Source organism: Drosophila persimilis, unplaced genomic scaffold (assembly GCF_003286085.1).
Source record: "Drosophila persimilis strain 14011-0111.01,24,50 unplaced genomic scaffold, DperRS2 tig00000124-arrow-pilon, whole genome shotgun sequence".
Classification (NCBI taxonomy): Eukaryota; Metazoa; Arthropoda; class Insecta; order Diptera; family Drosophilidae; genus Drosophila; species Drosophila persimilis.
Genome location: NW_020825294.1, coordinates 7,925,839 through 7,948,771, shown reverse-complemented (window position 1 = coordinate 7,948,771; position 22,933 = coordinate 7,925,839). Strand labels below are relative to the sequence as shown.

At 46.7% G+C, this 22,933-nt stretch overlaps 1 protein-coding gene and 1 non-coding gene across 5 annotated transcripts in view; one reads left to right on the top strand and one right to left on the bottom strand.

Moving 5' to 3' along the window:
- Positions 1–621: 621 nt before the first annotated feature.
- Trnay-gua lies at positions 622–736 on the top strand. The gene is made up of 2 exons: positions 622–658; positions 701–736. It is a non-coding gene; the product is annotated as a tRNA-Tyr (tRNA).
- A 594-nt stretch (positions 737–1,330) lies between these two features.
- LOC6596485 (protein decapentaplegic) overlaps positions 1,331–22,933 on the bottom strand; it is a 34,403-nt gene continuing 12,800 nt past the window's right edge. Inside the window, exons 1-4 of one of the 4 annotated variants that reach the window (XM_026987768.1) lie at positions 9,378–10,183; positions 8,860–8,926; positions 5,320–6,258; positions 1,332–3,470 (exon numbers count right to left, since the gene is read on the bottom strand). In XM_026987768.1, the coding sequence (XP_026843569.1) occupies positions 2,551–3,470; positions 5,320–6,244 (1,845 nt within the window). In that variant the 5' untranslated portion in view covers positions 6,245–6,258; positions 8,860–8,926; positions 9,378–10,183 and the 3' untranslated portion in view covers positions 1,332–2,550. The other 3 variants (XM_026987770.1, XM_026987767.1, XM_026987769.1) reach the window with 3 other exon arrangements.

Sequence of the window (22,933 nt, the reverse complement as noted above, 5' to 3'; positions counted from 1 at the left end):
TCTATATTTAAACGTTTGCAGCCTTTAAAAGGCACAATTTCTTCAGACAATATTCCCTACTAGACTTTGCGTTGGACGACCAGTTTACTGGAATTCTGTTGGACAGAAATCAACTTATTATAATTCAAATTTATTGCCCAGTCTTATCAGCATCAAAGTTCATTCAGCTGTTTGAATAGTTTTTCCATACACATTTCTGTCAGTCCGTTGGCCGGCAATTTGTTAAGCTCTAGACAGCTCGATGGAAAGTTGATATGCCAGCCGTCCACAGTCGTCTACAGATGCCGATCGTTATCACCCGTTTGGATCTGGCTTATTTAATGTCATTTAGGTTGGGGCGCACCACAAATTACCCGCACCCGCTGTGGCACGGGCTAGTAGCGGGTTTTTCACCCTACCGATTTATTTGCATACATCATCATGTGTTTTATTTGTAATCTATAGACTGCTTAAGGTGCTCTTGCGCCTCTTGTCTGCTTATCTGCGCGCCTGCTCCCGTGGGGCGTGTCTCTGACTGTTTCTTGTGGGCTTACGTTATGCTGCGATAAGCAGTTTGCAATTGTTTTCTGTCGACGTCTGATAAGCGGGGGAAATTTCGAATTGGCACCTGGTTCGACAACGCCTTCGATAGCTCAGTTGGTAGAGCGGTGGACTGTAGAAGTGATTGGGCTCGTAGATCCTATGGAGCTATGGAGCAGTCATCCATAGGTCGCTGGTTCAAATCCGGCTCGAAGGATAATGGCGTCTCTTTTGGAGTGTTTCTTTTTGTGGAATTTTACTACTGAACTTTGAGAGATTGAATTTGTTCTTTATAGCCAGTATGTAGACGACCCATCAGTGACCATGCCACTAGTGGGAGCTCCAATATATAGGTAGCATAAAGTGGTCAGATTTTGACAAGATCTTCAGACTTGTGTAAAAGCTTTTCTTACAAAAACTTGTTTTTCGAACCATCGTCTCTATGGCATCTATGCCATATAGTGGTCCGATCTCGAAGCAAGCCGAAACATGATCTGTTTATTCATAAACGACAATATGCATAATATTTTTTTTATTTTTTAGAAATAGTGGACTCGAGATACTTCCATCTGGCTCCATGGCTACACCGTCTATCCAAAATGTTTACATTTTATGGATAATTTTGGCAAATTTCGAATATAATTATTTTTTAAATTCATTTTTTTTAGCCTTTTACTCCAAGTTCTTGGCATGCCTTTTTTTCCTCCCCACCTAAAATACAATAAAATAAATAAAAATAAACTTCAATGTAAATAGTTTTTAATAAATTTTTTTTCTCTTATATTTTTTTTTTCTTTCTTTCTTTTTCCTCGTCGCTCCATTGCATTCATTGCATCATCAAAAATATGTGTGTGTGTGTGTGTTTGTTTTAAATAAATAAAATAATAAAGTTTATATGAAAAAATACATATACAAATCGTGCTCTGCAACATCAGGCACGAATCGATATTTTCATTTCGAGTTTTCTGGTGTTTTTTTTTGTTTGTTTTTTTTTGTGGTTTTCCGTTTCGTTTCTACTAATTTATCCAACATGCTGAGCTTAACTGTTCAATCTTATATGGCTACATTAATTAACGTTTACGGATTTATTCGAGCTTAGCTTAGAACGCATAACGATGTAAATATTTATATGTATATTCATAGAGCATAGTTTATTTTAGTTTAGAATTTTCCATCTTGTTTTGTTTTTATTTTACAGTTACGTTTAGGTTGGTTTCGGAACGAAGTTTGAATACCGTTTCGTAGATTTATGTTTTTTTTTTGTGTGTGGGTGAGTGTGATATATAAGGATTTCGAACAGAACATATACAAGAGACAGTTATTGTATGTGTGTGGGTGTGGGTGCATATCGGGTTGGTATTTCCTAAATAATTTCAAGTAATTTTCCATCGATTATATTATCGCTTGAGTGCTCTAGTAAATTTACAAGTGATTTTTTTCATTATAAAATTATTAACAAAAAAAGGCTAGTAGAAAAGTTCTCCTCCTCCTCCTCGTTCTCGTACTCGTACAGATAATAGTTATATTTTAGCATTTTTATACAATTTGTTCACTTTGTTTTTCTCCTCAGCAGCTCCTGTGTATCCTCGATGGCTATCTGGTGGTCGGTGGTCGGTGGCTGGTGGCTGGTGGCTGGGCATGGCGGCTATTTACAGTTGACTCTGCTCTCTCGCTGGGATCTGCTCTGATCAAGGGTTTTCCAAAGCCTAGCTGTGGAAACTGACAGAGGCTCCTCTCCAAGGTGGCGCGATAGGGCGGGGGGCAGGGGGCAGGGGGGCGTGGGTTGTGGGGTATCGGCTGCATCCATATGTATATACTCGTACAATTAAAGTCTAACGATTTACACTTAAAATTCAAATATTCAGTCCATTTTGTTTGCGTTGTGTTTAAAGCATTGACGGCTTGGAACCAAACAGCATTTGATGCTCTCTCGCTCGCGATCTCTCGACACTCGATTCATTCGAATCATTCGATTCATTCGATTGGTCTCTCTTTTTACACTCGGCTCTGTCTACAGTGGCTCGATCGAATCTATCGACAGCCACAGCCCACCACTGTCATCTCCTGATAGTTCTTGAGCACAACTGTACTTTGGTCATTGAGATAGAGCATGGCGACGCTGTCCAGCTGCGTGGGCACGCAGCAGGCCTTTGGTACCTTCCCTGGATTGAGATTATTGACTAAGGTTTGCACCACCGCGTGGTTCGTCGAGTTGAAGTGATCGGCCAGCGGGAAGGGGCACTTGCCGTGGCAGTAGTACGCATCGTACCCCGGTGGCGCCACGATCCAATCGTCCCAGCCCACGTCCGCAAAGTCCACGTAGAGCGAGTGCCGACGGCAGGTCTCCTCGTGGTTCTTGCGCCTCGCCGGCCTCCGTTGGTGCCGCCGATTCCTGCCGCCTCCGTTGCCCTTGCCACCCTCCCCGCCACCGCCACCGCCGCCCCCACTCACGTCCCGTATCGAGCGCGCCTTGTGCCGCCCATCGTCCGTGTAGGCGAACAGTAGCGGCTGCTTGTGCTGCCACTGCTCGTGCGCTTCGTCCGCGCTGCGGCGCAAGCGAACATGATGGTGGGGCGCCGGCTTGAGCGAGCGCATCGTCCGCACCTCCACCAGCAGGCCGTAGTTCTTTTGCGGTGTAGCCAGCCACCGATCCACGGCAGGTTGCACGTCCAAGCTCACCGTGTCGGTGCTGTTCAGACGCACTGTCTTCGTGTCGAGCAGCAGATAGCTCGGCTCCCGCTGTCCCCGGACACCCACGCGGGTGATGTCGTAGACGAGCACTTGGTACCGTGTCCGGTTCGCCGACGTGGAAGCCACCGCCGCCTGCGCAAGCGCGTCCCGGGTCAGCTGCAGCTCGGCGGCCTTCAGCTTCTCCTCGGCGGGTATGCTCTTCACGTCGAAGTGCAACCGAAACCGATGATGATGAGGAAATCTGTCGTCGATTTTACTATCTGCAATTGAAAGCAAAAGAAGGAGAGTTTCGATTTGAGTAAGAATCATACATATAGGATGTGGCATCAAAGCCCCTTCTCTGCGATCAGCGAACGGTTCAAAGTGCCCGAGAGACTCCGATATCCGGATCAGGAAAAAGTGGTTTCGATATTGTAAGTGCGGATCAGGGAATCAACTATGATAATCCGCTAGATTCTCGATCAGGGGGGGGGAAGGGGACATAAAAACTGACAGAATTTGCGTACCACGTACCACGGCAGGTGATCGGACAGACATTCGAGCATGTTCTCCTGGCTTCTACCTGCGATCGTAAGTAGCCCCTGCTTAAAAACTCCCACTACTTGAGTTTCCTCAGAGAAAACGGGAAAACAGGTCGAAAATCGCACGTTCCAGTTGCCGCTGTCCAGCCGCCTTTTTACGACTGGCGCCTGTGCTAAAGACTCTGGCCCACCCTGGCCTACCTTTGAGGATCCGATCCGATCCGATCCGGCAAGGTGCAAACTCTGCACGCTTGCTGAAAAATCTTAATTTGAATCGATGCCGCTGTCGATGCCGCAGCAGCTACCATCTTACCACTCTCGAGTGCTGCACACAGGACATACAAAAGGAAAATAGTCGTAAATTCTTTTGAGAATCAAGAACCGAAACCCTACACCCGCAGCCGCACCCGAATCCGAATCCGTAACCAAAACTGAAGCGTAGCCAAGGCAAACCGAACTGAGGCTTAGACACTTGGCCCTAGACACTTAGCCATGCCGGTTTGTTGGCTTGGACTGGACTGGACTGGATTGGTTACCTGTTTGCTGTTACCGGCCTAGCCTGCCCTGTTCTAACTGCTTTATTGTCCGTCCCTCTAATCCTGCGGAAAATAATGCGAAATACGTTTTAATAATAATTGTTATTTCTACAAATACAATATAAAAGCCATTTAGCGCATGCGCTAAACATTCCGGGTGTAATTCCGTTGAAAATTCTCAAGGTCACTTTTGGGCACGGCTAACGGCCCGGCAGGTAAAAGGACCTGTCCACTGTCTGTCCTTTTCGCCTGCTACCCTCTCCGGCGTTCTGTTCATTTTGAAAAGCTGCGGAATTTCCGCGTGATTCCACAGTTCTTCGCGCCTGCTTGAATGATGCACTCGGCCAGGTATGCAAATCGCTTAGATGAAACAGTATTTCAGGGAAAATCCAGATACGCTCTTCATTCGCATTTTAGTAGCGGAAAGTACGCGTTTCCCATGAGTGGAAAAAAGGGGGAAATCAATCCAAAAGATGTATGGAATCCTTTGCCAGAGAGCCAGGGCAACCAGAGAGCAGGTGAAAAATGTAGGTCATCGCATAACAAAACTATCAAGGTTTTAGTGTGTGATAGCGATAGTATCGACCTTTTTTTTGAGTGGAAATCTATGTATTCCTCAGCTATGTATTCATGTACGTACAAAGTAAAGTATTTGCTATCATAATCGATACGAGACAAGCTTGAGTTCATCATAAAATAATCCTTAAGAAATCGGCCAGATATCCATTTGCAATGTTGGAACTCATTGCCACAAATCCATGCAACAGACACCACTCTTAAAATGTATTGAAAGTATTTGAAAATTAATTGAGACTACGATATGAAGAATGGAAACCAAAGGGGACTGAAGGATCTTAGCTTAGATCTTAAGAGCCTCTAGGACGTCGCTTAAAAATCGGTGTTCAAATCGGTTTCCTGTGACTGTAATGCCTCGAAATTATGTCCCAACCCTGCCTTGATCCTCTTACAAATACGAAAAGAATAGACCTCGTTTTAGATACCACCGAATTATATATAAGATCGAAAGTTGGTTGAGAAAACTGAAAACTCACCTTTGTGTGTAAAACTCCTCACTGTGTTTGCTGATTTGGTCAGCAGTCCTGGCCTGGGTATGTTCACCGAGTCCAGTTCGTGGCCCATGATCTCCGCGTAGAGCTTCTTCATGGCCTCGGGTATGATGATCTTGGAGCGATCGATCTTGGGCGGCCGCTTCATGTTGAACAGCGACAGAAGGCTGTTCTCGATCTCGACTAGAGTTGAGGGATCTGGTTTCAGTTTATCCTTAATGAGTTCTTTTTTGCTATAGGTCGACGGCTCCTGCTCCTCGATGATGGCCCCTGCGTTGGCGGGGACATTGATGGAGGCCACCTCCTCCTCCAGGGCCAGGGCGGGATCATCCACGAAGATTGTTTCAATCGGGGATTGATGAGATTCTGTGGATGTTAGCGCAGTCGTAGTCGCTGGCTTGTGATGTTGCTGCTGCTGCTGTTGCGGCTGCTGTTGCGGCTGATGATGCTTCTGATCCTTGACAGCCATTTTGTTGGATTTATTAACTAATTGTTTAGGTTTATTTTTGGAATTTTCTAATTGGTCTGTTCTTGGCTTATGCACTTCGTTGAACTGTCGATTCGCGTCACTTTTGCTATGTTTATTGCCCTTGTTTTTGTTATTCCTTGGGCCTTTATTTAGGTTGTTGTTGTTGCGGTTTTTGTAGTTGTTGTTGTTGTTATCACTATCACTATCACTGCTTTTGTAGAGCAATTCGTTAAAGGGATTAAATGCTTTTGCTAATGCTGTTGTTGCTGTTGCCGTGGCCGTTGCTGCCGCAGCCGCTGCTGATGCTGCTGATGGCTCAGTGCGGGTAGGCGCTATGGCTGCGATGAATCTCTGGGATATACTCGTATCCTCGGTGCTAGCAACTTGAACGATCGGTTGAGAAGTCGCCAGCACTGCGAGGAGTAGAATCCATGCGCGCATGGTCGCTTGCAACTCTGGAACGATACAGAAACATGGGAGAAATGGTTTAGCATTTGTCGAAAAGGGTTACTCTTCGGATCGATCGGTCCTCCGCTCTTTCACTCAAGCGTTTGAGCGCTTCGGTGTTTGAGTGTGGCCCCGAGCTGGAGCGAGACGACTATACGGGCCGGGCCCAGCTCTTTCGCTCACTCTGCTTGCCTCTGTTCGTGCGTGCGTGTGTGTGTGTGTGTGCGCCTGTGTGTGCCCGACGACGTGCGATGCTCGACTGAGAGGCACACGATCGGGCTCTTTCGGCAGGTACCACAGGTAGAGGCAGCGCTGCTGCGGCCAGCGTCGCTGCGTGGGAGACGCCGACTGCGACTCGCCGTCGCTGCCGCTGCCGCTGCTGCTGCTGCCGCTTCCTTTGGCACTCCGGGCACTCTTCTTGGCACATTTCAAGAAGCGCCTGCTCTGGTCTGCCCTGCCCTGCCCTGCCACGAAACTTTTATGGCCCACAAGGGTGAAAGGTGCAACTAAAAAATGGCTGGCTCTCCTCTCTCTCTCTCTCTCTCTAAAACACTCATATCCAACCCGGCCCCCCTCCCTCCCCCCTACCTATGTACAAGTGTTGCAATCCGGGCGGACATTGCACCTTTCGGACTGACACGCGATCTTCTGGGCCATATCGGCATACCAAAAGCATTCGCTGTGCCCCGTTTTATGTCTACGCTTAGAAATTCAATATAGTCCCATGCAGCCCCTGCCCCCAGGGCACCCCCCTGCCCTGTCACAGGCCCCCCTGGTCAATCCAATGTGGGGTTCGATGCAAGTTTTCGGTTATTAGAGAGGTTTCAATCCGCGTTCTTATCGCACGGGCTTTGATTTATAAACAGGCGGCAATTCACAGAGAATCAAAACTAAAAACCCACTGGAATTATCTGGAAAATTTATGAAAATTATTAGAAGTATTCTATATATTTTGGTTATAGGCAATAAATTTCCAAGATTTTATCTCAAGATGCGCCCAAAAGGTACAGGCACAGAAACACACACCTAGAACAAATTACATGTTGTTCTTCACATAAAGATACGCATCTTATCTTGTACTAAAAAAAATTTGTTATATGACAGGGCGCTTGGGCGCAAAAGGAATTTTCGAAAATTGTTAAATTGGGAAGAAGAATGGAAGATGGCACACGCTGGGGGGTGCAGTCCCGGTCCCGGTCCCAGTCCCCAGACCCGTAGAGAGCCCTCCAGTCCTCATCCGGCGGTGAGGGCTGAAAAAGATCTTCCAGCTCTGATAAGACGGATTGAAAATTGGGAAATCTTAAGCGGCAGTGAGAGAGAGAGCCAGTGTGGAGCGGGCCGGCGGCGGGGGAAGGGTGAATGAAATGGGTGAATTTCATAAATATGTTTATGATTTGTTCATAATTTGTTGTTTGTCTTAAATACGTTCCCAGAACTCGCCAGGTTCTGTGGCCAAGCGTGTGGCTTGAGTTTCAGCTTGATTTTCTCCTCTATTTACTTTTTGTTTTCCAACATTTCCCACATGCTAGCGGCTCTACCTGCCCGCCCGGGGGTTTTCGGGGATTTTCAAGCTCGGCCATTCGTCCACTCAATGAATTATGGCACGGACTTGCCTCTCTATTCGAACTGTGAAATGTCGCAAGCCCATGCTAAAGTTCAAATTTCAAAGACCAAAAAAATACAAATAAAAATATAAATAAAGAAACTTCGAAATGTTTCGCAAATTGACACATTTTTTATTAACGTTTCATTCCGGTTACCCAATATCATCGCACACACACACACACACACACGCACACAATTACAGATACATTTGTATCTGTGCCGCACAACGTCAGCAATTAGCAAAACCCTCGCTGGGCCAAAGATACAGATACAGATACAGATACAATAGAAGTAAACTGCACCGAAATCTATATTTTTGTATATAATTTATGTCCCCAGGATATTGACGTTTTTGTTTTGTCTTTGCCGCCGCTTTTTATGTGACCATCTCTCTTTTTTTTTTTATTCTCCACCTTTTAAGAGGGTCTCATCTTCGGAAAGTACGGTACTTTATTGTGCGGGCCAACAAAGGTCAAGCGAGTTCCCAGAACACTGATAGACAGTCCTCAATACAATTATGATGTACGTGGAGAAATATTTTGATTAACTCTGGCGGAGGAGGCCTAGGGGTTGCAAGGAAATCAAGATTCGAGCTGGTAATCACGCCCTCTCTATAGGGATGGGGATTGGTTGATTTGAAGGATATTAAATCTAATGTATCTGGAGTAATCTCCCCATTACGAATAATTATTCTCCAGCTTTGGAGTCAAAGAACAACTTGAAATGATATCCCCTCTCCCTTGGAAGCCACATGCATTACCCCCCGCCCCCTCCCAGCAAACATTCCCCAAACAATATCAAATTTTCCGTATCGAATGCCACTCTGGTTATGCAATGGTTCAGTTTTGTGTGCGGTTCTCACAGCTTGTCCAAGTTCAGATTTTTTGGGGACACATTTACATAAGCTTAGGCTCCGTCCGAGCTGGGGGAAGGGTTTGGAAAAGCGGGTGAAAATAATGCATATCGAGAAGAAAAACCCCAACGAGATCTGGTTCGGGACTCACCTCAGTCTTATAAAGTTTCCTATGGTTGAATGATATCGCTTGATATTGGATCTTTGTGGGCCCGTTTCTGTGGGTATTTATACGACATGTGTTTAGTCGTTAATTTGAGCGCCGTTTGTATATAGAGAGAGAGAGAGAGAGAGAGATATTGATGGATTGCCCGAAAAGCAAGCAAAATAAAAGCGACCAACTGTCTCGTCGGTCGGGGGTCTTGTCGTGGTCTGTCTATAGGCTGGGCTGACACCTTTCGTTCCACTGAATTTATGACGTCTGCGACGGTTACTGCCACTGCCACTGCGAGTGCGTTATCGCGCCGTGCGGCTTTTGGTTACACTCCGATATATTTGCACAATTTACAGATGTTTATGGCACTTGAGGCTTCCGTTCAGTACTGTTGTTGTGCCTCTCGTTTCGCTTTTCAAATAAATCACGTTTGTGTAAATATCTGATAGGGACTTCTCTCACTCTCACTCGCTCTGTATATGTATCTGTATCTGTATCTGCATCTGCATCTGTACCTGTAACTGTGTATCTGTTGCTGTTTCTGTTGCTGTTGCTGTTTCGGTTTCGGTTTTGGTGGCGTGCGTGTTTCGGCTACTGTATCTCCGTTTGGTTTGGTTTTGGTTTTTCGCTTGCGATAATTGTAGATGAAGTAGATCGAGTTCTTGTTGAAAATTGTATTGCCGCACTCCAGGCGCTGGGTGTTTGTGCTTCGTGTTGTTGCTGCGGTCGGAATGCCGCGGCACATGACACTCTCCCCAGTGAGTATCTGGCAGATACACTTGTCATTCGGATTCAGTTACTTTCTTCCCGTTTGCCATTTGTCCGAGCACTCGCCGCGGCATCGGGGCCGTGTCGTAGCTGTAATCCACATATTTTCCAAGGAGAGACTCAATTGTTTATGCAGATTTATTGTTGTTTTTGCTAGGTTTTTGTTTTTGTTTGTTGTTGCTTTATTCGATGCGCACTTCACACGCGAGAGACAAGAGATGTATCTGTATCTCTTTGGCAGTATCTGCTGCGTGTATTTGTTTCGTATTCACAGTTTTGTTTGCCGCTGGCTGGCGGCTGTTCAGATTTCAGGGTTTCCCTTTACAACTTGTCGGTTGGCATTCCATTCCACACCACACCACACACACCGCACACACCGCACACACGCACCACTTGGCAGCACACACTCATCGATTTCTTTGTTTCTGCATCAAATTTTGGAACATTTATCGCTTTGGGTTTGAACGCGCCGCAGTACGGATTTTCTTTAAAGCTTTCGGCTGTGTGTGTTTTTCGTAATGTTAAGTTTTTACTTTGGCTTCCGCTCTGTGCTCTCCGTGCAGCGGGATAGTTTTAAACTCGATCAGCGCTGTGGAACGACTAACGCCTTTCTGTCTACCTCTACCTGATTCAGATACTCAGATACAGATACAGTAACAGCCGACCGAAGCCTCTTCGGCTCGCTCGTGTTCGGCTTTCGAGCGTTCGCTGTTCGCGCCGCTCGTTTCTCGTCTTCGGGCAGCTCCACTTTGAGAGCAATACTTGAAAGAGAGAGACAGACGTTGAGACACACGAGAGCGCGCCCTCTCAAAGTTTTGGTTCTTGCCCCCTCCTCCTCCTCCTCCGCCGCTTCCGCCTCCTCCTGCACATCATCATCATCCTCTTTGGGATGATCATTATCGGGGCAATGATCATGATCACGCACCTCGTCTAGCGCCACTTTTCAGTTTCCCAGCCAGCCAGCACGACGTCAAAAATCTTCTTCGTTTCGTTCTCTCTGCCTCTCTCTCTCTTTCACTCCACTCCACTCACATTCTCACTCACACCAACAGTCAAGTCGGATGGCTCGCTCGTCGCAATTTATCATACAAAAGTGGAGTTTTAAGTCAGAATTTCGTACAAAACGAGACCCATATCATAAATAATTTTAGTAATAAATATGCCGAATATATGCTATCTTACAGATCGTACCGACCCACATATACGGCGGGATAAAATGTAGAATGTCGAATGTAAAATACTCTCCGGATATTACTCGGGATTTCATCATTTGAGCGCACTCAAATTTCATTCCCTACTTTTTTCTGATTCGTTGAGGGTGGCTTATAAGAAAGGAAACACCGGAAACGTTGAGTAATATTCGTAGCTTTCTCTCAGGAATTTATCTGCCACTTTTCGACACTCTTTGAGGACACTTTCTAACTGAAGTAACTATTTTACCGATGAATACTTTTGAAAATCGAATTTTTCAATGAATTATAAACTTAAAAATATTTTTTTTTTAGCAAGAAAGGAACAAAAGTTCCCCAAACGGCAACAATTTAGAATATCATTGAGAATATATATTCTTTGCCTTATGGGTATGGATATCGGAATCCTACAGTTTCCTCTGGCCACCAATATCTTCTTGACTTACTTTTGTATTTCCAGAGTGTCCAAGAAAGCGACTACGAAAGCCTTAAACCGTTTTCCTGCCGAGTTCAGCCAGTAGAGAGGGGCACATTTGAGAACCTCGCTACTCTTTTCGGGGTGTTGCACGAGCGCAATGAGCCAAGTATGAAACCGAACTGTCTCGCCCGGTCGCGATCACGCATTCCTGGAGCTGGAGTCTGAAGCTGCCAGCCAGAAAGGCAGCCAGATCGCCTGGGCCCAGGGGCCGTACAGCACAGGGGCCACAGGAGTGAGCGAGAGCCCCCGAGTCGAGCTGTTTTCTTTTCAAGACTCTGTGTCTGTGTTTGTATCTATGACTCGGCGGGTGTCTGTACGTGTGTTCGTGTTTAGGTAACGAAATCCTTAGCAACCACACAGATACACAGATACACAGACACACACAGATACACAGATACACGGGCGTTGCACAAACAGAAAATGAAATCAAAAAGTCAGGAATTAGTATAATTTTATTGGTTGGCAAGAAGTAAAAAAAAGGGCAGCGGCCGCCATAGGAATGACACTTGCTGGCTCTTTCACACTCGCGCACACAGATACTCTCGCTAGCACAGAGCCGCACCAATACCAGCGCACAGCAGCTAAATGCATTTTAACTGCCTTCTTTTTTAGCTGTTCCTCTGCTTCTCCCCCTGCCGCTGCCCCCGCTCCCGCTCCCAGAGATGACTCTTTACTTTAGTCGACTCAACCTGAAAACACCCGCGCATGCGCAGCCAACGTGACTCTGCCACAAAAGATTGTGGTTGTTGTTGCTGCGCCTGCTCCTGCTGCTGCGACTTTTGCAGTTGTTGCCAAGACAGCAGGTGCTGCAAGCCAGCCAAGTCGACGACGACGACGACGCCGGCGCTCGAATCGCGGTAGGTGGAGCCGCCTGGCTGACTAACTTGGCTCTCAGCGACTGCCTTGAACTGCAGAAGAAGGCAGGAAAGATTCTAAAAAAAGGGCTCTGAAGCGGGAGTATAAGAAGGGGTTCGAGAAGGGGTACAAGAGGGGGTATAAGAAGGGGTACAAAAGGGTTACAAAAGGGGTACGAGAAGGCGTACAAGAGGGCTAGAAGAAGGGGTAATATCTAACACTTTGGATAACAAATAAATATATCTCTCTATTCTTTTGTATGTATATTCTATCTTTGGAAGCTTTCCTCCTGGGGAGTTCTAATATCTGACTACCACGTGTCAGAGCTTTGACGCCTTGATATCCTTGTCTGTTTCTCCTACTGGAAGCCACTCAATATAGTGTATAAAGACACTATGAATCCCAAAAGATGGTAGTATTCGACTCTAGAAAGTATCTCAGATCCCTACTCAGTGGCGTCGGTGCTTGGTCGCGACGTCTGGACCGGAGGCTGGCCAAATTAAGCGTTGCCAGACAGTGCGGCTTTTCTCTGGTACACACACACACACACACACACATACACCATATGGAACTGGCGCCAAGGCTTCTTAAGTAGCCTTTGTCCCTGTTCTTCACTTCACTTGCCGCCGTCTGACCGGCCCTTGGCATTTCCTCCTCCCCTGCCCGCCCCTGCCTTCCCCTCCCCTGCCCAGTCCAACTGTGAGCATCATATTTCCAGGCAATTTGTCAGTTATCCCTAGCCGGAAGAAACTGTTAGTAAGCACTTTAGAGTCTAGCTTAGGATGCAGTTGGTTCAAAGCCGAACCTGAATCCCTGTCGTCGCTTTGGCTGCCTCACCGAAACATGCCCAGCCCTCTGCTGGTGCTCTGCTGCTCTGCAGCCCCAAAGTGATTCATGCCCATTGGCGCAGAGGGAACGAAAAACGAACCACAAGAAGCGACGGACTGCAGAGATACAAAAACAAAAAAAAAAAACAGAAACACACCCAGACACTCGCACAGACACAATGAGAAGAAGGCGGGATCCAAAGTTCTTCGAAATCCTTTTGTATGTTAATCGTCGAGCGCCGCCGTCTGATTTGTCCGTCGCCCAGTCCCCGTCCCAGTCCCAGTCCCAGTCCCATCTTTATCTGTCTCTGTCTCTGACTCTGACTCTCTGTGTGTGTGTGTGTTCTGAGCTCCTCCTTCGTTTTGTTTGGTTTCTTTTGCTGCTCGTTCTGCTCAGCAACTCCACTCTCACTGCATCCAGCAGATAAACAGATACAGATACATTTGCTCGATGGAATGCTGGCATTCTCTTCACTCAACTTTAATGGCATTTAATTACCTTTCGTACGGCACTGCTTATCGGGGCCTAGGCCCGGCTCTTCGGCTCTCCGGCTCTTCGGCCTGGACCACCTCAAATCGAGTCCATGGCCCGCTATCTGGTAGGCTTATCTCATATTTTGCCATCCCTGGAACTCGAGCCCGCCATGGAACCTTCACCATCGGCGCTACTTTCACTGGCCATCCCGCCCGAAACACGAAATCCATTATCAGCTGCAGTTCATTTATCAACCTCCTGCCCCTCTCGGCTCGTGTGTCATTTGTAAACGACTTGGCCCGCAGCGGCAAGTGCTTGGCAAAAACATCTTACAGCGCAAAAACTCCTTGACACTGTTCGGAGGGGCACGAGACGGGGAAGGAGACGGCTGTCTACCGACCACATGCCAGGCCATTGCCATTGCCATTGCCATGGCCTTTCCCTTTGCCTGGACCTGGACCTGCAACGCAGCAGGATCATCATGATCCCTTTTTGCATTCTGTTGCCCCTAACACGCAACGGGGGAGTGAGTCCTAATTGTCCTGGACGCAAAGGCAGGCCTGAACTATGAGGGCTCTCACGGGGACACGTAGTGGGTGGAGAGAAAGGATATTTTCTCAGAGTCAAGCTTTGGCAGGCGGTAAGAAGCGAAGGAGGGAAGCCAAGGCAGACACTATTGTATTGTATCTTCCTCAGTCCATCCAGAAATATAATCCACTCATTAGATGTGTTTTGCTATTGGATTTCAATGGTTTTCATCCACAAGTAAACCTCATTAGGGGATCCTTTATACGTTTATTCGCTTTGTTTCGCAGTATTTGCTTGGATGGAGAGCTAATCAATTAACTTCGAGCAACCTGAACAAAAGTTGCTTAACAATGCCGCTTGGCACGTGGACATCAGCGTAGAGCCTTTCACTGCCGCCTGCCTTCAACTTGATGGAAAGGTGACAGTCACAGTCACTTCAGAAAAACAAGACAGGGAGGCAGTGGTAGTTACGGATACAGATACAGATACAGACTTGAAGAGACAGGGGCACAAAAGAAGAGGCAGCCGCAAAACTGCAGACAAACAGAGGGACAGACAGAATAAAGGAAAGACTGCGATCCGATCCGAGGCTGATTCCTACGACATCTCCGACGGACAATTGTCAATTGTTGCTCAACTGGATCTGGATTCTTGTTGGCTTTGTCTTTTGTTCAATTAAAACGTTATTATTGTGTGTTTCGTTGTTTGATGAATGACAAACTGGCTGTAAACTGCAACTGCAGTGCGACTGGGGACCCACAGTCTAAGTTGCATCTCGTGAAAGCTGATCCTTGTGTGCCCCGCTTCGGAAAACGTTTTGTAAGACGGTATGGACTGAGCTCTGGGCTCCGATCTTGTAGTAATTTGATGCCTGCTCATCGATGTCCCTTCTTTTGTGTTCCACCGAATCGTTTGTTTGTTTATAAATTGGTAACAATGCCGCCGCCTCCTCCAATCGCCCGGCCATTACCCATCGGGATCGATGCCTGGCAAGGCTTGATTTATGCATTCTTGATGGTAACCCAACACCGAAAGCGGACAAAATTAATACTGTGAGGCATTTTATTAGCGCCAGCTAATAATTTCCTCCAAGGAGAGTCTTTCAAATGCACTGGAGAAAATTATGAGCTTGATTTCCTAGGGATTTATAGGGAATGATTTGACGACTTGGTTTATGGGTTGTTTCTTTATACATTTGTGAGGGGAGAGCCTTCTTCGTGGATTATTTATGTAATTTTGCATATTTTTGGGACATTTTACAGGTCTCTGCCCAGGGAGGACGATCGTAGAACTTTAAAGATAGTTTTTTCGGAGAATCTCAGTTTCAGATTAGTCCCAATTCCCAAGGCTCTATTTTAGAATGATATCAGACTCAGATGAATGTCTTTTATTGTGTTGAACCTTTGCTAAAATCACGAATGGCATAGAATAAATGTTCTTTGAAAGTTCTTAGTCATTTTCAATGCCGTTCCATTGGATTCATATATTATTCCCAGTGTAGAGTGGTGGAGGGGGGCTGGGTATTACTTATATGTAATATAGACTGCCGTCTCATCATCCTGCCCGTGCCCGTCATCCTCGGGGTGGAGCAATACGTTTGCCTAGAGCTGGGACATGGCCACATGGCTCCCACTTGGCCACTTGGCCACTTGGCCACTCCACTTTATGGAAACAGTTTGAATTCGAATTAACACAGCGGGCAGCCCGCATGAGCATTAAAAGTCAATTGCAATTAAGTTTGGTTGGTTTCTGTATCGGAACGTGTGAGAATATCAAAGGTGAATGGGCTCGCCAGCCCTCTCGAGTGGGCCACAAATCAAATCCGCTCCAAGACGGAGCAGAGCGGAGCGCCATCGATAAAACTTAATGGCACCCATAACTGTTGTGGCGAATGGCAGCGTGGATCCGAAACGAGACGGGACGAGACGAGACGAGGGAATATTGCAGCATGCATTCAAATTTATTACTAATTGGGTGTGAATTGCAACAAAATAAGGGCCGGGGGCAGGCAAGTGCAGCATGCAACATAATCGAAGCTGGTGCTAATTGATAGGTCTTTGATCTGGCGGCCTCTATTTATTTACAGCAATTGTAAAACAACAATTCGGGCATAAAACAAACAACGGCCCGGTGGGAAGGTGGGGGGGGGGGAAACGGTATCTGGACGATGGGGAGTACTTCACGTAATCGCCGTGAAAATGGCCCCGTTAGCCTGCAGCCAATCCATTCGCTGCACATCAAAATCATCATTAGCACCGCAGCACCAGCAACTTCAGAGCTCGATTTTGGGCTCGACAAATTCCCCAAATGGCGGCATTAGTGTCAAGTGCCACGCGGAAGGGAAACATAAAATTTTATGATTTCATAAATATTTAAGCAGACGTCTCAATCTCCTGTCGAAGCCCCCGTAATTCTCAGATCTATGCCCCCCCACCCTCCGATTGCCCCTCTCGAGTGGCAGATCTATCTGGCACGGTGAGGAGAACCTTGGTGTTTATACAAACTATTTCGGAACCCGCAACAGAGAACACATTAATTTACTTTGTCTTCTCCGCTTCGCCGGCTGTAAACACTCACTTTTCCATTTGTGGCTGGCCCGTTCTTGAACGTACTCGGGGGCTGTTAATACATTAACTAATCGTAATGGCGCAATAATCGCCACTTACATAAATATTGCCTCATATTTATGGCTGATTTTTATGCATCAATACTTTAGTTTAGTTATTACTTTAAATGAAGTCTTGAATCGGACGCATACTAATCGGATAGAGTGTGGCCAGAGGCAGAAAGGGTTAGTAATGGGCGAATTTTACAGGTGCTGGAAGGATCCAAAAGGATCCATACTTAGAGTATATCAATACTTTATTTTAGTTATTACTTTAAATGAACTCTTGAATCGGACGCATACTATTCGGATAGAGTGTGACCAGAGGCAGAATGGGTTAGGAATGGGCGAATGTTACAGGTGCTGGAAGGATCCAAAGAGATCCATACTTAGAGTCAACGTTTGATATCCATATTTGCTGCCCATAAATACAATGTTTCCTCTTCGCCCACCCAATTTTTTGGGATCTCAACAGTCAGACCTCAATTCGGAAAGTAAACATCGGCACGGCCATAAAGGTACGTTACATTTTCCATGCTCCGGCAATAGCTCTGGCTACTTTAGAGCCAAATCAAAAATCCAAAAGCCATAAAATAATCGAACTAAGCGTCTACGCATCTCCAAAGCAAACAACATTTGATTCGGGCCAAGTTTTGTTGCCAAGATGATAAAATCGTTTGAGAATCTGTCACCTTGTCGCCATAAATTCGCCGCCCAACCGCAGAGAAACCACAAAGCAAACGCAACACGAGGCGGCGATGAGAGCGATGAGGCAACAACCGGAACAACAACCACACCATGGGAATCGAGAAGAGAAGAAGTGAAGATCTTTTGGAGAAGGCACAACACAGTTTACACACCCATACTCGTACTAGTCTCTCTTTCGTACGCGTACTCGTAAATTGTAAACAAAATTATTGCAACGATTGCCAAATTAAGTGCAACCGCAAGATGAAATTCAATTTTTGCAAAATGCAATTCTGTTTGTTTGTTTAACCAGTTGTGGTTATTGTTGTTGCTTTGGCTGGGGCTGTTGTGGATCTCACAAATTGACCCAATGAGAGGGAGGGGGGGATTCGCCTCGAATCCACCAGCGATCCACTCGCTATTGATCTATTTTTAGTGGGTACGTGTAACGTGTTTATTTATACTCGTAAGGCTTATGTTTGACATTGAAAATAATTTATAAACTTTGCCAGCACAATTTATAAACTCCACCGCTCCTGCGCTCCGACGGAGAGCGGGGCGAGCTATTTACGAGGTTCATTCATAGGGAAGCCGCGGCACATTTGACTCATTATGAATGCATTGTACGGGTCCCCCCGTAGCCACAGATGTGGCTCTGCTCTCCAGTATTTAACTGTAGGACCAAAAATGGTTAAAGCCATTCATGTCAGGCAGCAGCCAAAGAAGCCGCACTCGATCAGTATGCAACATGGGACAGCAACATGTTGAGCAGCCGCAATGTTGCCGCAACAATTCTGGGCAATTGCTGCGAAATGTTGCCATTGCCAGCTGGCATCTTGTAAATGCAACGCATGACAATGAACGAAAGCTGCACCGCCCCGCCCCGCACCGCACCCCCTGTCCCTGTCCCATCTTCATCCCGTTTTGGGCAGGACAAGTCGGAGAAGCTGTCCAGCTCTGTTCTAGCCTGGTCTGGTGAATGGCTCTGGACTCTGCGCCGACTGACTGACTGACTGACTGTCCACAGTGCGTATGAATGGAAGACAGGCGCTCGTCATCAGCTATGCTTTTGGAGGTGGGAGCGTGATCGTGAGTGGATCATCGGAGTATAAGCCACTCTACTTCTGTAGAATTCGGAAGATAAGAGATACGATTAAGTCTAAGTATTGGTAACCACGATATCGGAAAAGTTGGTTCAAAGATCCATTACGGTTATAGAATGTTTCTCTCCATTTCAAAAGCATGGTCTTGACCACATGCATTCCAGCTTATCGGGCGTGCATCTCCCATCTCCAATCGAAGCAATCTTCTAATTTCGCATGCAGCCGCAGACGCGGACTCGCCTCGATTGCCAGATCGCGTGCATTGCTCATATATGGCAACGGGGCGCGCATGGCGCACGTTTTAATTAGGATAATGAGTTGTTTCCGGGCTGGAGTCGGCCCAGCCCAGCCAGGAGGAGCAGAGCCCGGCCCCGGCCCCAGCCCCGGCCCCGGCAGAGATTCATTCAGTTGGCCAACTGGTTGGTCACCGAGTTGTGGCCATAAATGGAGCTACCACGTTGGAATTACAAATCGTTGTAAGTTTAATTAAAAATTAATAAATTTATGAGTTGCCATTCGCATTAGCCATGCCAATTGTCTGGCTCGGGGCAATGTTGCCTCATTGCCGTGTTCTTCGTTGATTTATGACTCGCTAGAGTCCAACAGAGAGAGAGAGAGAGAGAGAGACTGTCGGGCGACTTATCGCTTAGGTTCCTTGGTCCTGCCGAGTATCCACAATGACTTCAAGGCGCACCGCATTCCTCTGACGAGTGACGTACCCTTTGGCCACTTCAGTTGACTAATTACCAAGGCGATACCAAAATGATTCAGAGATTCGAGTACGTACAAAGTTGTCTGTTGACAACTCCCCGATCTTTTCGGGGATCATTCACAGATCAACAGATCTAGCCCGTTCCCAAGCTACCGGCTACGTTGGTGGCCCTCTACAGCCCCGGACTGTGGCTGCCTTCTCGGGTGCGGTGCCGAGGCCCAAACAAATACAAAATATTAGCGCTTGGCCTTTCAACGCTCGTGGTCCCTGGCGCTTAGAGGGCGCTCGACCCAGCGGCCGTCTATGGTGGATGGTAAGCCCTCGCTGGCACTCTGTCTGATGTTGTTTAATTGCCCCTCTGACAGACACACGCATGTCAAGTACAAATCAAAGCGAAAATCGAATCGTATCGGGCTCACAAATAGATACATAGATGTACAGATATACAGATACACAGATACAACTATAATCCGGCCTGCTCTATCTGCGTTTGCGTTAATTTTTTGTTTATTAGGCGGTAAATATCAAAGTTGAGCATAAATCAAATGCTAGCTGGTACATATCTCAGATACACCGATACAGAGATACACCGATACAGAGATACATCTCGTACAGCCCGTAGATACTCTGGCCGCAGCAGTAGTCGCTCTTGTGTCGAAACTATTCTTTTTCTCTCCTTTTTTTTGGCCGTGTTAATTTGTACGTTCTACAAAATGCAACTTGTATCTTGTATCTCACGGTCTGTTTGTTTGTTCGTCCGTTCGTTGTGGCTGCCGTTTTCTGCTCGTACGCTCACTTAGCTCCGGGTTCTGTTTAGTTTCAATAACTATTTTCCAATTAACACACAACGCGTGTTTTTCACGTTAATTAATACAGAACTTTTTATCAATATTTGCAATAAAAATCAATCAACAGCTTTTGCAATTAATCAACATCAAAAGCAAAGCGCTGCGGCCCCAGGCAGCACCTGCCCTGCTCTCCGGCAGCTACAGATACAGATACAGATACTCGGGCCTATACAGATTTAGATATATGTATGCAGATACGGCTACAACTACATGCCCCTTAAATTGGCTCAGTAAGTACAACAGGAACAAGTAGCCGCCGCCACGCTTTTCTGCGTTTTTAATTTGTTGCCCGACCTTTCGCCATTCCATTCCATTCCCGGTATCGCGGCGCACACGCTCGCCCGCGTTATATAAGCGATATGTAAGCAAATGAAAATTATTATCTTATGGTTGATTCCAGGTAGAACGGATTGCATTTAAATGTATCTGTAAACAATTGGAGCGGAGTTTCCATCGAATATCCATCTGCACGTTCTGCGTGGCGGCTATATGGCACGACTATGACTATAAGACTAAGTCAAGGTCGTAGGAACTAGAGTAAGTGTTTATTACACCACACAGAATAATAATTCTGATGAATGGCGTATGTACTTATAAGTCGACTATGAAATGTAACCAAAAGGCGCCAATCTTGAGTCAAGATAGATCCTACAAACCTAAGCAAGTTCAAAGATCTACCTCAAAGATTCTGCAATCCTATTTTATTGTTCCACGAAGTACTGGAAGACCCTAAAGATGTTTTCCTTAATATAGGGTATACCTTTTTATCGGTTTAAGATCTATATTTGTTACGCCGCAGCGTTACGAATGGCGTCAATTGGTTGCCCTTTGACCTCTGCGATCACCTTTTCAGAGCACATGCTCGAATGGCAATAGTTCAACAGCTGCTGCCGTCGACTGCTTGAGTGGGTGCGCCTCCCTTCGTCCCCCCCCCCCTGCCACCAGCCCAGCGCCTAGCCATTTACAAGATCCTCTCGAAGCGTTGAAACCAAACCAAGTGCATTAATTTATTACACAACAAACAGATTGCTTTGCAAATCAAATGAAAATTTACGGGGCATGCCAAAATGAAAGAAGAGGCAAAAGTCAGCCAGCGATACCTGTGCTCGCCCCAAGAAAAGTGCATGGCAGTGGCAGGCGCATAATCCATACAATTTGTGCGTTACGCCTTGAGTGGAGAAGGGAGGCCAGATCCGGACCGGGGCACCAAGGAGGGAGCGGGACTCGATCAGCCCCACCGAGCATGGCAGCCAAATGCAGCTCGTGCGCAGCCCACAGCAGGATGGACGCGGGTGGACGATGGCTAGGGAGGCCTCCAGGCGCTGGGGAGACTACACGCATGCCACCCACCATGGAGGCGCTGAGAGATCTTCCCAGAGATCGTGCCCAGCATAAAGTGCTACATTTAATTGCGCGCCGAAGCCCACCCCAGTCCCTGCCGGCCGGACTGTTCAGCCTCTTCCCAGTTGGCCCACGGCGTGGAGCGCACTTAATATTTATTGTTTATTTACACAAGCGCATTAATCGCAAAGCGCAAACGCGCCAAAAACGAGCAGCGATATTCCAATATTCCCAGAGTGTGCCGCGACCATTTCTCGGGAGCGCTACAGCGACATAGAGAGAGAGAGAGAGAGAGCGAGAGAGCGAGCGACGTCCGAGGTTTCTAAGAGTTTTATCGAGATTTCGCAGATAGCAGTGGAAAGGCGATACAGTGGGCTGAATATAACCGAAATATGGAGGAATATCATTCACAAAGATTGACATAGGACAACCCTTAACACAAAATATTGTGTGCAAGATCAATGTTGAAAGAAACTATCAAAATTGGGGTTCTGGAACTAAAAAGTCTAGTAAGTCTAGTAAGTCTGAAAAGTCTGGGCATATTTCATTTCTCACTTTCCAATTAAATATTTCATTGATCGGCATGAGTTTCATAAAATACTTAGATGGTATATCTGTGGGTATATATTTTGTATCGTGTACTCAAGACGTTTGCCGCCCCACTGTCCCCAGGTGTGGCACCGAGGTGTGCGTGTGTGTGTGTGTGTGTGTGTGCCGGGGCCCATGGAGATTTTGAGTACTTATTGCGTTTCAATATTTAGTTTAAAAATGTGTGTGTTTCTTCGCACTAGCTCATTTAATTGCTAATTTATGGTCTGAACTGCTCCGTTCCCGAGTGAAAGGGGCAAGTCCGGGCACCGGTAGCGAGGTCTTTGCGAAACATTCTTGATAATTGCGCTGATTTGTTGCGGCTCCTGGCAAGCTTTTGGCAAGTCCATTTCTGCAACTTTGTGCCTGCATGCAGAGTAGAGAGGGACGGCCGATGAGAGCGAACGCGCGGAATGAAAGTAAACAAATCCGAAGATGAATGCGATTTGTATCTTGTATCTGAGAGACACACATAGCCACGCAGAGTGGGAACGAATGTAGGTAGGATGGATCGGAGCGGAGCGGAGCGTTTCCCACCAAAAAATTGTTACTCGTCAGACACTCGAGCCGAACTTCATTAATTATGCAATCAGAAGTAGCGGCTAGAGCGATTTATGAGCATAAATCACACGCTCATCACAGCCGTAGTCGCCGCAGTCGTCGCAGTCGGGTCCGGCATTACGGCGAGCGTAATGTTGGACAGAAAATTTGCATAATTCCTGGAAGGCAGCGTCATCGTGCCGAAAATGAGACGGCCCGAGAGTCGGGGGTAAAGATGTTCGATCAAGTGGCTTAATAGCTTGGAGAAAACAAGTGAAGTTCAACAGTTTGGAGAGCACTTGAGAGCGCCGTCGAAAGAAAAACACTCCATGGCCAGGAATCGCAGATGACTCGGACTCGAAGGCGGCTTAGCCCCCGCCTCGGGCCTCCGCCACAGGTCTCAGCCTCAGCCTCAGTTCAGCTCAAGTCCATGTCGATGGCGATGATTCCTAGCCACGGCCTATTGAAAATGAAAATAACTTAATGCAAAGTAAGCGGCAGAGAGCCAGCGACGACAACGACAACG